General features: G+C 38.4%; 1 protein-coding gene across 1 annotated transcript; it reads right to left on the minus strand.

Annotated features, from left to right (window-relative positions):
- Nucleotides 1-325: 325 nt before the first annotated feature.
- Nucleotides 326-7,505, minus strand: kif2c (kinesin family member 2C). The gene is made up of 22 exons (XM_062428870.1): nt 7,445-7,505; nt 7,258-7,352; nt 6,964-7,065; nt 6,224-6,272; nt 6,102-6,137; nt 4,832-4,975; nt 4,557-4,670; nt 4,308-4,405; nt 4,097-4,192; nt 3,937-3,991; nt 3,635-3,797; nt 3,271-3,361; nt 3,126-3,189; nt 2,765-2,856; nt 2,509-2,651; nt 1,971-2,178; nt 1,662-1,772; nt 1,307-1,374; nt 1,111-1,189; nt 945-1,022; nt 761-854; nt 326-467 (listed from the first exon to the last, which is right to left on the minus strand). Exons 1-22 carry the CDS (start codon nt 7,503-7,505, stop codon nt 406-408), a joined length of 2,103 nt encoding a protein of 700 aa, XP_062284854.1. The 3' UTR covers nt 326-405.
- Nucleotides 7,506-16,456: the final 8,951 nt, after the last annotated feature.

Raw genomic sequence — 16,456 nt, forward strand, 5'->3', positions numbered from 1 at the left:
TGACATGACAGGACAATAAAAGACATTAACTGTGCCAATGCACGTATGCAGACAGTAAGAACGTATGTTAAAGCAAGGAAAACAGTAATAAGAACAACTACCACTTCCACAATTGTGCCAAACAGGTCTTGGTTTTGCGATCAGTTCAAAACAATCCAGTATCTGGTATCAGTTATAGTAAGATTTATGAAAACACCCACAGCAAACACAAAAGTGTCGCATCCAACAATATACACCAGTAGTTGCCAAATGTGGCGTCTTTTAAAAGACAACATTTTTATTGGAGTTAGTGTTTGAATTCATTTTATTTAACACACTGTAATTAACAAACTAAGATCAAAGAGAACAGCGTCACAGAGTTTACAATAAACAAACTGTTCGTCTGGGTGGGTTGGTGGCTTTGTCTCAGTGGTTCAGCCTCGCCGTTTTCTCCTGATCCACAGCAGTCTGCAAAGCCAGGACTGTGTCTGTTGAGGACAGACAAGACTGTGTGTCAACACATTTTTCCACACAGGTTTTGGTCCTGGGCAATACATATTAGATCAGACTAAGCTATGTTTTTTAAATGAATAGTGATTTGAAACTCTTTAACAACTATCCAATACTACATAAAGCCTTCAACTGGTCAAATAACAAGGTGATTAGTTGAAGTCATATTCATGTTAACCACATATGCATATACACACACACAAATCGATAGAAAACCAGAATCAAGCTGTGGTTTGTACAAACCACACTACTATGAAAAACTAGTACAAACCCAATAACTTCCGGGAATGATCCAACAGGTTGGGAAGTCCTTCCTCAGTGTTGTATGAGGTTTGCTCCATTTCCTTGACAAGCTCATTTGCCCTCTGAGAGACAAAAGTGATGAAGTGTGAGGGCTGAAAAGGCTATTTTATTTACACAAATGAGTGTATTGAAAAGAATTAAGAAAATCATACCTGAAGCTCCACGTAAACCTTCTCTTCCAGGTCTGCCACATGGGATATGGCATCATACACACTGGTGTCAACAGATTCCTACAACACAAAAAAACAAATTATAAACAATTTAAAATCATAAGCATTAACAATGTTGGACTTGCATACTTAAATTGTGCAAGCTGACCTCCTCAGAAGAGGTATCTGCAGGCTCTTGTGACTTCACTACTCCACCAGCTTTGGAGTTGCCATTCAGTTCCTTCACTCTGGCAAAGACGAGAACACATTAAGCTTTCTTGCCAGGCACATTAGTTTTATATGAATAGATTCTGAATACATTTCCATCACCATCAAGACTAAAATACAATAAGCAAAACATTTACCTGTCAGCGTAACGTAGAGTGTTCATTGTATATTCACATGAAGACATGCTTGGAGATACCATTGCAATCTGATGAACAGAGAGGCAGGAGGGATGTAAAGGTACATACACTCTGCACTTATTCACACATACATATTCAGTTGCCAGTTTATTAGGAATTCCAAGCTTAGCTCAGTCACATACACTGTATGATTTGATCAACCATCAGGACATTTTCAGATATTGATACTGCAATCACACACCAGAGTTATGCTTGTGTGGTGTACAGCAGTTTCATCCACTATTCTGTAATTAGGGCCGTAAAAAATAGTTTTCTTAAAAAGATAAACTAAGCTAACATCCGTGTCCTTACATACCATGCAGGTCTTGGACTTCTCGCCAATAAAGGAATCTCTGAGGACTTTGGTCAGAGTGCTCATCCTGAAAGGGATGTAATCGCTGTTCTTCCCCAGTGAACGAATGCACTCCTGGGGGGACACAAGGGCGAACACAAGAGTATGTGAGGTGTTATGTTATGATTTCCATCTTGTCAGGTGCCATGTATGCATATATAATATTTGGACTGAGTTGTGAGAAGGTCAGTAGAATTCAGCTTTTGGTGTGTTTCATTGTACTTTATGGTGTCAATTTGAGAGGACCAGACCTACACATCAGCCACAGTATACCTTTAAAGCCAGGAGGCTTTGGTTTATCTCGGCAGTCTCCACCAAAGTGCTGCGGTCATTGCTGCTAACGTCGGTGCCACGCTCATTGCCAGCCAAATCAATCAGCGAAAATTTGCCGTGCAGTGCACCTTTTTTTCGTCTTAGGACAATCTGGAGGATGGCATGAGAGCGGGATGAGTTGGCATTGGCTGAGGTCTGGCCTGATGTTCTGGGAGACAGTAAGGAAAAGAAAGGAAAGGGGAGGCAGCCACATTAATGTTATGCTTCATGAGCTGAAGGAAGCACAAACAAACAAAAAAATGTAAATGCCTAAATATTTTATGTATTTATTGAATGTATTATTGTACCAGAGGATGCATTCGAAATACTGATGTGTTTAGGATTCCATGTTAAGGTTCCTATGTTACAGTAAAAAATTAAATTTGACATATATATTTAGTGCTTTATATGGGAAGATCAAGGAAACATAGGTCTTAAGTTCAAGAAGAGATGTATGTACCATGACATTTAAACATACACTCTCTTGACAGATAGGTACCTGCATGCACTGCCAATCTGTATCATCTTGATGACCTCCTCTGCTTTGGTCACGTACACCTCCTCCAGGCCCACCACATTCACCTGCTGTCGGTCGTCCTCCAGAACACGGAGCTTGGCCTTCTTGTTCAGCAGGTCATACACCTAAAATCAACAAGCAAATTTAACTTGAGGGGTAACTTAGCATTAGCTGACTGATCTTCAGTTGGATATTTTTAATAAATGTGTTTTTTGGAAGTGATAGAAGACTTTCTTACTTTGCCATTGTAAATCTCAAAGAAGCTGACGAAGGCAGAAAGATCCAGGCTAGCATACCTCCTGTGATTGATATTGGTGAAAACATCCTGGGCTAAAAGCAAAATGAAGCCATTATTCAAACTGAAGTTTACTTAATACTGAATGTTTGTGTAGTCTGATGAAAAATGCTGTGGATTTTAATTGGGTCTCCTATCCTGAGTTAGTGGTAACAAATACAAATAAAGTGGATAAAGCAAGTTTGGTAAAAATGTTTTGATTTAGTCTTGTTTAATAAACCAAATGAGAAAAACTAGGATAAACTATTTCCTTATCCTTTAAGTGCATAGAGAGCCATTGCAGATGTCTTGGTTTGGGTCCTACCTGCCAAGGCGTAGATTCCTTTGGAGCTGTTCTGCTGCTTCCCTGTGAAATCACCTCCCATGGTCTAGACAGAAAATGTGCCACAGAGTTAAAAAAACAAACAAAAAGGACAATTCAACACAACAAAGCAAGGACAGTCACTTACATGAGTCTTTCCACTTCCCGTCTGGCCATAGGCAAAACATGTTGCCATGCTGCCTTCGAAAATGGACTGGACCAAAGGTTTAGCTGTGAAACTGAGGACAATAATAGTGTGAATGAAAAATACACCATTTGTCTAGTGGTGACCAACATTACTGAACAGATATCAGTGTATAAAATGCTGTTACTTAACACTTTCCTATAGACAGAGTTATTTACAGTTTGTGGGAGAAACAAAGTCTAGACTGATGGCAATGTGACAGCCTTTAAAAACCCATCTTCAAGGAGGAAATTCTCAGAAAACTGACGTGAATGCTTATAATCTCCAACATATTGATGCTGTTGCTTAAGAGTAATTGGGTCATTACTTGTAGACCTGGTCATTAGTGGCGTTCTCATTAAAGGAGTAGTCAAACTGGAAGATATGGTTGTCCAAGTATTTGGTGAGGTCCACTTTTTGTTTTGGCTCATGGACCAGCAGAGCACCTTTCCCAGGTACAGAGACCACATCTAAGTCCTTTTTTGTAAGCTCTAGAATAAACAAGGACACAAAATTTTGCATTACGCTTTACAAAAAACGTACACAAGCTGCTACTGTTGGGCAAGAATGCATCTATTACACCTTTATTTTCAGATAATGTATACAAAATGTTGCACATTATTGTCTTACCTTGCTTGTTAAGGGGTCGTTTACGAACACACACACAAATCCTTTGAGGTTCAATCTGTAAAAACACAAGTTATAAGAAAAAAAGAAGAAGTATATACTATATACTGCATGCTAGCATATGGCCTTATACATGGCAGATTGTTCTTCAGTCTAAACTTACAATGTCAGAAGTTGATATACGAGTTATTTCCAAGGTCTCTCTGAACTCTTGAATCATATCATAAATCTTCTGGTTTGGCCGTGAAGATTCTCCATACTGAAAGGAAGGAAATGTAAATAAAATGTGAGAAGGAACTTCTGTTATGTCTTGAAGTGCTAACCAAGTCACTACTAAAAAAACAGAAACAGTAGAATGAGTAAAAACATCACACCTTTCCCCTCTTGGTCTGCATGTCGGAGGGTTTAACAACACATGACAGCCTTTTGTTGCCTTTATGGAACTCCTGGGGAACCACTGATTTTCTTCTGCCTGTGGTGTATGGAGATTTATTAAAAAAAAAAAAAAAAAAAAAAAAGGTGACAGGAAATGAGAAAGAATGTTACTCTAATCAAAAATGTTTAGGTTCATGGTCACCATACTATGGGTACATGTCACTGTAAGATCCATTACTGATCTTTACCTGCAAATGGAGGGATCCTTTCAGGTTCATCATTTTCCTTTATGGCCTCACGGGCAAAAGGCAGTGACGGTGCTGGTTTGGCCTCATTCTTTCTACGCTGCTGATTGGAACTTGCTAGATAAGGCAGGAGAATGCACTTGAGTTTATGAAAACACAGAGCAGCAGTACCCACATTTTTAATAAAACAAATGTGTGGCTTGTATCCGTTTGTCTGTTCCTGTGGAAAATGTACTAGTTTGTGAAAATAATGACTCTTTAAGAAGATCACTACCTACCCGAGTTTGTGAGAACTGATGGAGGTGAGAGATCAGGCTGGATTGTCTTTGGATTTGCCACAGAGGTCTCAAATTGTGTAAGTGGTGCTGGAACAGGGGCAGGGACCTGGAACATACATGTCTGCCTGGCCTGAGACCGAGTGACTGCTGAAAGTAACACAAATCAAAGTCAAACAGCTGCAATAATAGTGTTTGTGTCTCAACAGAAGTATTAATAAAAAAGGTAAACTATGCAGGATTATCTCAAAAAAACTAAATAAATACTCACACTAGAAGTGTGTGGTGATGTATTCATCTGCAGAGACCCTGCCCTCTGCCTCTGTTTTATTTTTATTTTGCTACAGGTTACATCACTGTCTCCAGAACTCTTCTCTGCTCTACCCTCTGTCTCGGTGTCATGGACGTATAAAGGCTGCAGGTCTGTGTGTCTGCTTGTGCTAGACACATGCAGAGCAGATAGGCCACAGTGGGCAGCATGAAGCTCTGCATTCACACACAATCCTGCAAGGTTGTGCAGAGGTGTGGACAAATTTATTTGTGCTTTAGAAGGTAACAGCCAGGAGACAGTTGTTCTCATCAGCGCTGCTCACTCTCTTCATTCACACTAACTGCTGCTCTCTCTTGCTCGAGGAGGAGGGGCCAACTTTGAAAGCTATGTTTACAAACACCAACTGACAAATCCTGCACAGTATACTTTAAAGTATTGCTAGTTTTCTTTTTATAAAAAGGTTTAAAGTAATCCAAACCCCAGCACAATGGAAAGATAAACTGTACAAGGTTGTAATTTGCCAACGTGACCACAGCAACAAGCTTTCTAAGAAACAAGACTCTTCAGACACCCAGAGTGGCAGAGAAGTGATTAACAGAAATACAGCAAAGTGGAAGCAAAAGTGGAACAGATATAATGCCAGCTGCTAATTCAAGCACATCTGCATATTTCTCACCAGTAATGTAACTTAAATTCAGTTAAATCCAAAAAATAAAAAAGGAGTGTGCCTGACTCCTAATTTTTCTTTGTCATTGCCAAGTGTATAATTTTACTTAATTTCAGTCGATGGACAAAAACATATAATGCTGCATGCCAGAAGTACCCATTACCCAAATGTATTGATTTGCAACCCACTCAGTGCCAGTAAAGCAGAGGATCTCTAGTGAGAGGTTTGACCACTTCCAGGATTGCGCGCTTTTTTCATCTACACCCTTTTCCCATTAAGAAAGAAGTGATTAGAGAATAATTTGCTTTAGAGAGGAACATGACGGCCTTGCCGACCTGACTCTTCAGCCTTGGTGACTGCTGGAGTATACGCTTTTGGAAAGAAACAAGCTATTAAAATCACAAAATACAGAACACATCAATCTAAAACTAATAAACAATAACATTCATTTACATACAGCTGGGGGGTGCAGGAATCCTGGAGGAGCGCAGTCGACTGCCGTACTTCTATGGAAAAGAGTTACAGAAAAAGTAGTAGAAGTTGGTCAGTGTTGCCCATTTTCAGCTCATTCATGAAGAGGCTAGGTCTGGCTGTGTGCAATAGATGTTATTACAGCCTCACTATTATTTTCACCTTGGTCTAGAGTTAAACCCAACAGAACCCCAAAGATAAGCGACACTATTTCATATTTTGATTAACTTGTGGATTATTTTATCCATTAATCGATTAGTTGTTTGGTCTATAAAACTCATAAGATAGTGAAAAATGTCAATCACAGTTTCCAAAATCCTAAGGTGCAACCTAAAATGTCCCAACCTACAGTCCAAAGTCCAAAGATATTCAGTTTACCATCATACAAGACTAAACCAAATACAAATTCCCATTCAAGGAGGAACAGGAGTATTTTACTTATTTTATTAAAAAGTGACTCAAAACAATCATTATTTGGTGATTAATTTTCTGTTCAGCTCTAATTGCACTATCCACTTTAATACATCCATGTTATGCTGAAATCACAGGAAAACAATATAATGAACTACAACATTCAACTTTAATTCTAATTCATTCAGAAAATAAGCCAATTTAATGTCATAGCAGATACAACACAAGGAAGGAAAGGATGTTCAATAGATAGGATATTTGCTTATTAGAAGTAGCACATGTATCAATCTTTAAACATATGTAGGTGACAGTTACCTTCTCTGGAGCAGGAGTGGGTGCCTCAGCAGCTTTGTTAGCGACAGCCTGTATAATGTCCAAAAGTTCTGGATTGAGTGTACACAACTCGCTCACCTCAACCTATAGCACAAAAAAAACATCAACCCAAGAGGAGAAATGAGAAAACTGCTTACAAACTTGCTCAATAAACTTTAAGGATATGTTACATTTTGAAATGCTTTTATGGTAAAAGCCTTCAAAAGATGCCTGGTTCATATTAAGACTAATGTTTCAAAAAAATATGTGCTGTCTTTATTGACTTAGGCTACTGACCTCCTTCCCACGGCAGATGTTTCTCTCATTCCACTCTACCATCACCGTGGACTTGATGGTATCGACAGATTTCACATTAGCCGGATGAACTCGGCCTGGTTTTACAATAAAGCCAAACGGACAGTCATACTTTGATAACGTTACATTTGCAGCTTAAAAATAGCAAAGCAGACAAACATCAACTCACCATCACTGCGGCTAATCTGTACAGAGAGTCCAATTAGAAGTCTGGACGAACCGGTCTCCATTTTAGCTTCTTCTTGCTTTTCTGTAACAAATTCAAAGCAAACGCCGCCCAAGATTTAAATTGTGATTTCCGGGTGCTTAAGAATCTGATTGGTCGTGTCTTCTTCTACGTCTGCTGTTTATATTATACCGCCACCGAGTGGACGAGTTCAGGAATGACTTCCGTAATGGAAATGAACTGCAAGATGAACAAAAACTATAATGGTCCTTGTATCTTTTGGTCATTCGATTTTCTTTTTAGGTGCAAATATTGAAAAACAAAAAAATGAGTGGCTATTTGATTTTCGTTTTAAAATACAAAAGATCAAATTGAAATACGAGCTGTTTTTCTTTTTCCTGGTCAAAAAGGGATAAGCAGAACATTTTCTTTTCATATTTAGAAAATAATAGAAAAAATAAAATCACTGGCAAAAAGAAACAAAAAATGGAGTTCTCATATTCTGAAACTAGCTGTCATCATCAAGGCAAGAGCGCAATGAAGGGACCAATAAAGATCAATAAAAAAACAAAAAACAAAACATCCTTCCTAACCCAACAAACCACTGACTCACAACGGCTGAAAAAACAGCTGAGATAAACAAAATAAAAACCTTCCTGGATGCACTAATCTTACCTGTCGAAATAAAACATACAGTCAAACTACCGTGCCATGCCGAAATATTGAATTTATGAAAATAAAGTAAACCTACGGCCCAGATCCTGAAACCTCTAAATTAGTACCTGATGAATTAACATTATTTTACACGCACTGACAGGGCGTGAACACAGGTGCCTTACCCTCTGACAAAATATCCTGTTAGTAGCAAGATTAAAGGTCTGCATTATTCTGGGTTCAAACGGCATACAAGCATAGTGAAGCACATTGGAACACATTGGAATTCAAACTTAAATGAATTTTATTGGCAATCATTGGTATATGTATATTTTGTCCCGCTGTGCTTTGGCAACACAATACTACTGTCATGCCAATGAAGTCCTTTTAAATTTTAATTTGATATTCAAAGAGAGAGAGAGAGAAAGAGAGAGGGGTGGGGGGATTCTTTTCTTCTTTACCTTTTAACATCTCCAGTGTCCTTGCAGCTTACTCTCGGGATTGCAAGTTGAACACGTAGCAGGTGATCAAAAGTAGGCTACAGCAAGCCCTGTGATGAAGCTTCGTTGCCTTCACAGATGACATGATGCTTTCAATGCTGATCATTCGTCCAGTCGTGACTATGTCAAAAATGAAAGTTAATGTCCCAAAACAGGGTAATATGGGTAACAGGGCTCTACAATGTATTTTTACGTTATTAAAAGTGGCTACAACATCAGATGTGAATAAAGCTCTGCATGTAAATTCAGGAGAGTGCAAGAAGTGTCTGAGTTTATTTCTCAAAGGCATCTTTGGTTATGTATGTGTGAGACAGGACACCTCGAACAGCAGACAAGGTAAATTATGATTCTTTCAATTATGACTTTTTGTTCCATGGAGGTTTTATATTTGCAAAACTTTCCTCGAACCGGGAAAATCGATTTTAAAGTCTGTGACGTCATCACAATGTAAAGTATATGGGCTGAGGGAATCCCATGGTTAGGGCCAGAAGGGGAAACACTACTGAATTGTCATGGTGCTTTCCAGTTGTACTTGGAAGCTGGAATTTCCGAGTACGCAGTTGGAAATTTCAACTGGAACGCCCCCTGAAGTCGGATCTCCAACTCGGAAAGTCGGATGTACCCCACTAGCCCCGACCTCAAAATCCAATATGGTAGCCCCGTGCATCAACAGTGTGAAAGTTGTAGTTATTTGTGTCTCATTAAATCAATTGCACACACAACACTGTCCAACTTTTATCTGTGGACATGTTGCTATGCTGTTTGTATGAGCAAAATACAGCGCAATGTGTTTTTATCAACTGGTATTGCTATCAGTGGCTAACCTGGATAGAACTGGTTTTCTTACTTTTTAACTGGAACAACACAAACTCTGGTGTGATTCCCAGCTCTAACAGGAGCTGGTGGCTGGAAGTAAACCTCGAAGCTATAAACTGTTTTTGACAACTTATAGGACTGAATGGTATGGTGTCCAGCTCTTATTATACATCCATCTAAACTAATCATTTTAATAACTTATATAATATTTGTGACACCCATGGTTTGATTTCATTACATAATCTTTACTGCTTAAATCAAATAAGTAAAGCACTGAGTAATGTTACTCACCACACTAAACCTGACCCTTCCTCAAATTTCAGGAACAAACATTTCCTGTTTTTATGTCATCTGGGATGCAATGAGTTAAACTATATATGAAGGGGAGAAGGTGGGTGGGGGGATTATTGTGGGATAAATGTTTTGTTGATCATAATTTTTATGTTCGTGATGTCTTGGTGTCTTAACCCCCCAAAATTTGTCTGTGATTTATGTGATCTGCAAAATGTCTGTTCATAACCAGCAGGTATGGCCAGTCTCAAAGCCAGGACACCCGCTTTCATTCAGGATCGGTGAGTAACACTGAATTCTCCATAGTTTGAATTTGGTTCTGTGTCTTCAGCATAATTTCACTGAGAACCGGTAACTTGTGTCTGCAGCATTGGAAATTGATTTTATTTATACATTTAAACATGTTTGATGTGATTTGTGGTCTGTTTTTTCTTTGTGTTCTTGCTTTTTTCTCCTCTATCCATCTTTTCCTCCTTTGTCCCCCCATTGTTCCTTACTTCACTGTTTTATTGCTTTGCATTGTGGGTTTTTTTTGTAATTAGCCCAGTCTGATTCTTTCCCTTCTTTAACAGACTCCAATTTAGAGTGGGTTAAGGTTAGGGTTAGGGTTAAGGTTATGGTTTGGGTGATTTATTCATCAGATCTCTTTTTTCTGTGTGTCTACGCTGTACAACCATAATGAGGAGCAGCCTGTGTGCAGTCATTTTCACCTGTGCCACATGTGAGTACATAAACATTAACAATTTAACTATGTGTGTGTGTGTGTGTGTGTGTGTGTGTGTGTGTGTGTGTGTGTGTGTGTGTGTGTGTGTGTGTGTGTGTGTGTGTGTGTATGTATATTCCTTTCTGCTCTTTTCTCTCTCTCTGTCTCTCTCTGCTCTACTCCTTCCCTTTTTAGAAAAAAGAGGGATGGGAAGAGGAGGAGGCAGGGTATACCGCCCAATAGACTCTCCTATGACCAAGCCGTTATACCACTGAGACTGGGCCCTGAAGGCTTTATGGTGAGTATAATGATAATTCCTGGGCCTGTGTGGTGTATGGGACACAGGATATTACTTTTTTTTAAATTAAATTGATTTATTTATTTTTTTGCATTTCCTGGGTTCTTGCTTTGTATGGGACACAGGAGAAAGCTTTAAACAGCCAGATGCCAAGGATGTCTTGGGGGACCAGGGAGTCAGTGCTTGATATCACAGCTGGCCCCCGGTCCTTCCTCCCCTTGGGGTAGCTGGGAAGGCACCGCTCTGACATGGCTGGTCCTGGTTATTCCTGAAGTAGACAGCTAGATGGCAACTTGCCACAAGCCCCTTTTCCCCGCTCTACGGTGTGTTCATGGCGTTATCCCAGATGTTGAGATCTGTTTAATCGCTCTTATTGTATTATAGGACACATCCTCAGTTGTGGGCCTCAGGGTCACTGGGGGTCTGTTCGAATCCGCATACTTTCCTACTACTCGTACTAACTCTGACGTCATTTGAAGTATGTAGTGTGTTTCAACTGCGTAGTATGCGATTTAGAGTATGCGAGAAGTTCCCGGATGGTATACTAGATTCGCCAGAAATGCAGAGTATGCATCAAGAGCTGACTACTCACACTCAAATTACCCAAGATGCAACTTAACTTCTGAAAAAAACCTAAAATACAAACGTCACCGAAAAATGACAGGAAGTGCATTACTCGCTACGGCTAACTTGAGTGGCTCCGAATTCGCAGGAACAAAACTTTAGATAGGTGTTATTTGGACAAATTAGCATCACATTGTGGATCTAAAGGGCTACTTTCTCGCCTAAAAAGGTTAGAAATGTTGATAAAGTGGTATATTTACAGAGTTAGAGGTCAAATTAAATCAGCTTCAGCCTGCTGATTTCAGCTCGGGTAGGAACGAAATGCATTGTGGGTTATCATGTAGTTTACTAAAGTGTAAACGGTCTGCTTACTATCTGGTCGTTTAGTGTGTAGTGTGTAGGATGCAGGAAGTATGTAGTATAGAAGTATGTAGTATGTAGTATGCAGTTTCGAACACAGCCTGGGTGTTTTGGCTGTTATCACAAGACACCCTCAACTGAGAAAGGAACACAGCAACAACAACAAAAAAAGACTGTGCAGCCCATAGCAAGCTAGGGGCGAACTAGCTAATAAAGCTAGTTAGTGTTGCCAGGAGTTTATTTCCACATATATGGCAAATAAAACATATCTTACCCTTAGAAAGTAAAGTATTTTAGCGGAGCTTGGCCAAAATCTACTTACAATGAGTGCAGACTGTAGCGACACACGGGGTGTCTCTGTGAAGTCTGCAGGGGCTCGTCAGGTGTCGCGTTAAAGTGCACCACGTTGGCGCTGCCCCTGTGCATCCCGTAGCGAATGAGGCGTTCCAGATAGCCAAATAGCTTCTTGTAAACGACTTGAATAAACAATACAAATACTAACTGCCATAAATTAGCCAGTAGTTGCCAGTGCATCATGTCCACCTTGCTGTATTGTAGTCTTATACAACAGTCCTGCAGTAAATTCTCACTTCATGAAGATTATATTATTCAGTTTTTGTTGAAACTGTTTTCAGAGAGGCATTAAATCAACTGTATGGTCATTTAATGACCATACAGGAGGCTGTTTGGAGCTGTTTATGATATTGCTGAACTATAATTCATTGTACAGAGAGTTTTCTGTTATTAAGCTTCACCTCATTGATATAATGGGGTGGACACAAGATTAACAGTCGCTGTCAGTATGGTGCAGTAGTCTACATTTCAACAGAGGTACAATTTGGCACCTTTAAAATGATCATAGATGATGATGATTGTAGATTTGAAACAACACTGGAAAGGTTTAAACAAAAACTGAACATTATCAACTTCATAACTGGAGGACAGTAATAAAAAAAAAAAAAACCCAGTAAAAGTAGTCCACATCGTCAGCATTTTTAATAAATTGATCTTTATTGCGCTCTTGCCTGTATGACGACATCCAGTCTCAGAATATGAGAAAACGGGTCCTTTCTGGTTTCTGTTTGTCAGTGATTTTATTTTTTATTATTCTTAATATGAAAAGAAAATCAAACCATTTTTAAATTTCTGCTCATCCCTTTTTGACCAGGAAAAAGAAAAACAGCTTGTATTACAGTTTAATCTTTTGATTAAAACGACAATCAAATAACCACTTTTTTTTTTGTTTTTCAATATTTGTTCCTGAAAAGAAAATCGAATGACCAGAAGATACACGTAGCTGTAACCAACCTGTTCAGCCTGGCTTTTGATTAAGAACAGAATTGTTTAGTCTTTTTAGTTTAGTCTATTTTATTGTATTTGTTTTGATGTTTTAAATATTTTCATCTTTTTATTTTACAACTTTATTTTACGCTATTTTATTATCATTCTATAAGTTTTATCATCGATTTTATTCAGCTTTTTCTTTTGTCTTTTAATCTTATTTTAACCTAGTTGTTTACTCTAACTTTTAATAAACCTTTTATCTTATTCGCTCTTATTTTACTTATTTAATTATTTTGTCTATTAGTTAATGAATTCATTTTTTACTTATTTTATTTTCATTTTCTTAACATTCTTATCATTCTTTTTCTCTCTTGCATGCATTGGTCTCAATGTTTGTCTTTTAATTTGTTCTTTGTGTTTATTCCTTTTCTTTATGTTGTCACTTGTTCTGTCTTATTATCAGCTTGTCAATCAACTGTAAAGCCCTTTGAACTACACTAGCCTGAATGAAAGGTGCTATATAACTAAAGATTGATTGATTGATTGAACTATGGCCGAATCTACCATACAGGAAATCTGAGCAAGTGCCCAGGGGCCTTGAGCAGAAAGGGGCCCCCCATGATGAGAGAAAAAATATGTGCACCTTTTTTTTGTCAGGCTCCACAGAAATATGACACAAGACATGACCCATTCTTTTGATGCTGATAGTTCACTTTCAGAAACCTAGTATGTCCAAAACAAAATATGGAGTTACAAGGTTTCCCCCTGACAGCTGATCGCAATTAAATAAAAGTTGTTTCAAGGAAAGTAAGTTTCATGTTTGACTGTTTTATTTGTCAATTTGACAACTGGACAAGTAATAATGCGTTAGCAGGCCACAATATACTGGGGTTAGTTTGTATTGATGAGTATGTGGGGGAAAATGATCAACTAGCGGAATGAGCATGAGTTTCTTTGCCCAGTGGCCCCTGGGAGTACTAATCCAGCTGTGATTGTAACTGTCTTGTGATTTTTATTAAAAACAAGTTCATATGAAGTGTCTTCCTGTAACATTCAAATACATTGTAGGAACTATTTATTAGTTTGTTGGTTGTTTGTTGTTTGTTTGGTTGCTGTTTTATTAGTAATGATAAGAGTCAGAATTCAGTGAATTTGACTCTGGTCCAGTGACTCTCAATGTACCAATACTAATAATTAATATTGTTTTGTTTGACAGGTATTTGCTTTGTTTAGATCTGATTTCTATAGCATTTTCTTTTTGATAGTTATTTATTTAGTGTAATTATTTGCTTGTTTAACATGTTTAGTTCTACTAATGTTTTGTGAATTGGGTTACACTATGGGCACCTGAGGTTATATAGGTAAGCAGGTAAAGGACCAGCATGCATCTGGGTGGCCCTTTTTGTGTGTTTTTTTTTTTTTTACCAGAGCAAGAGTCACCAGTAACCATTATTTCTTTGTTCTTCTGTTTGCTTGTTTACTTTTGAGAAATAAACCATAAGAAAAACAAAACTTTGCATGGACAATTGACTTCTTTTGCCTGCGTACATCACATGCCAGTGGTGCATCAATGACCTTTTGATTGTCAGTTTGGTTTAAATTTGATTGTTTTTTGTTTGGCAAATGGCCACTACATACTACTTACAACTAATAACTGACCATCTAAAAACAGTCTATACAGTGTTTCCATGTAAATATAGGCTATTTAAATCTGTTTTGTGGACATTTTTCTAAAAAAGATTTACTGAAATGACACTGTCTTAAATTGTAATCTTAATTTATGAAACACTCTCAGAAGGTGAGTTTTCAAATCAGGTCCAAACTGCACATTTTTGTTTCATAACAGGCATCTTCCCAGTAAATTTTCTTATGTAATGACACTTTTCATGACGGCATTGGAACCAAACTCCTCCTTGTCCTGTAAAACAGGCCCGAGGTGTGGGTGTTAACACCAGCCAAAGGATGTGTCTGTTGCTATTTCTTTACTGTTTATCAAGGCGTCAGGTAACCACCTGGTTTAATGGTGACCGTCTTCCTGTTCTCATTCTCAACAACAACGATACAGATGGGAGATTTGTGGTGTTACTGGTGCTGGTATCGGTGAAATTATATTATATACATTATAATACATTGTTGATATATAGTCCAACAGGAAGCAGTAGCAGTCTACAAGTGGCTAGAGTGGAAAACTGACAAGATAAGTGAAAAGCCCTCAACCTTCACCGTGTTGTGTTCTTAGTCATAATGAGAGGGAGCAGTTTACTGCAACATTGTCAAATTAAATATCTATAGTCTTAAGTCAAGTGAAAACAAAGCACATACTTGGTATACAGCCAAAATAATTCAGATTTATTTTTTTAATAACACTTAACAGAGCCCCCATTACGGTGGCCGAGACCCGCCAACGCTGCAAATAAAAGTAACGCTGCAAACAAAAACAAACGCCGCTGCAAATAAAAAGAAAGGCTGCTGCAAATAAAAGAAACGCTGCAAATAAAAAGAAACGCTGCTGCAAATAAAAGAAACGCTGCAAATAAAAAGAAACGCTGCTGCAAATAAAAGAAACACCGCTGCAAATAAAAGAAACACGCTGCAAATTTAAGCTCACAGCAAAAAGTTCGTCGCAAAAAATCCTGCCCGATCTTTACGGCGAGGCATTTTACACAGGACTAGTTTCTACCTGGGCGTAGTAACATTTTGGTCCGCGAGAGGTGGCACGGTCGACACGTGACCGCGATAGCCCAATAGGCTTGCTCCATTTGATAAACAGAAAAGCAAGGTGGCGGCCTCCGGTGTTTTATCCAACTTACCTTTATAGCCATAACTCGAAAAGTTATGGACGGATTTGGATGAAATTTTCATGAAATGTCTGCGATGGGACCAGGAACAACTGATTAAAATTTTGGGGGACGGATCGCCGTGCAATAGTTATGCCATATTCGCGACTGTAATAACAAGACAATAACACTCGCGCCGTCCGAGTTGTGTGGTGTTGCATCTGTATATATTTCACTACGTGGCTATTGTGTATGAAATTATTATGTGATTAATTGCTCAGTGTCTACTGCCCTGGGCACCAGTGCTGCTCAACACTCAAATATACAAATCAATCCATCCATCAATCAGTCATTTATTCACTCATAACAAAAAACACTAATCAACCATAAAAACAATCTTTATGAAAAACATATATACATACAGCATATGAGCTTCTTTTATTTGCAGCAGCGTTTCTTTTTATTTGCAGCATTTATTTTATTTGCAGCAGCGTTTCTTTTTATTTGCAGCGGCGTTTGTTTTTGTTTGCAGCGTTACTTTTATTTGCAGCGTTGGCGGGTCTCGGCCACCGTACCCCATAACTCCTTAATGACAATGACTAATAGGTTGGACAATATTAAAATATTATTATAGATGATAGAAATTTGCCAACTTTGTACCAAGGTAGAGTGTTATTACATATCTCTGGCTTAATTTGGTAATTGTGGGCAATGTTACAAATCAGTGAGCAGGACTACTTTATGGCAATATTACATTCACAAGACTGT

This window comes from Scomber scombrus, chromosome 11 (genome assembly GCF_963691925.1).
Source record: "Scomber scombrus chromosome 11, fScoSco1.1, whole genome shotgun sequence".
Taxonomy (NCBI): Eukaryota; Metazoa; Chordata; class Actinopteri; order Scombriformes; family Scombridae; genus Scomber; species Scomber scombrus.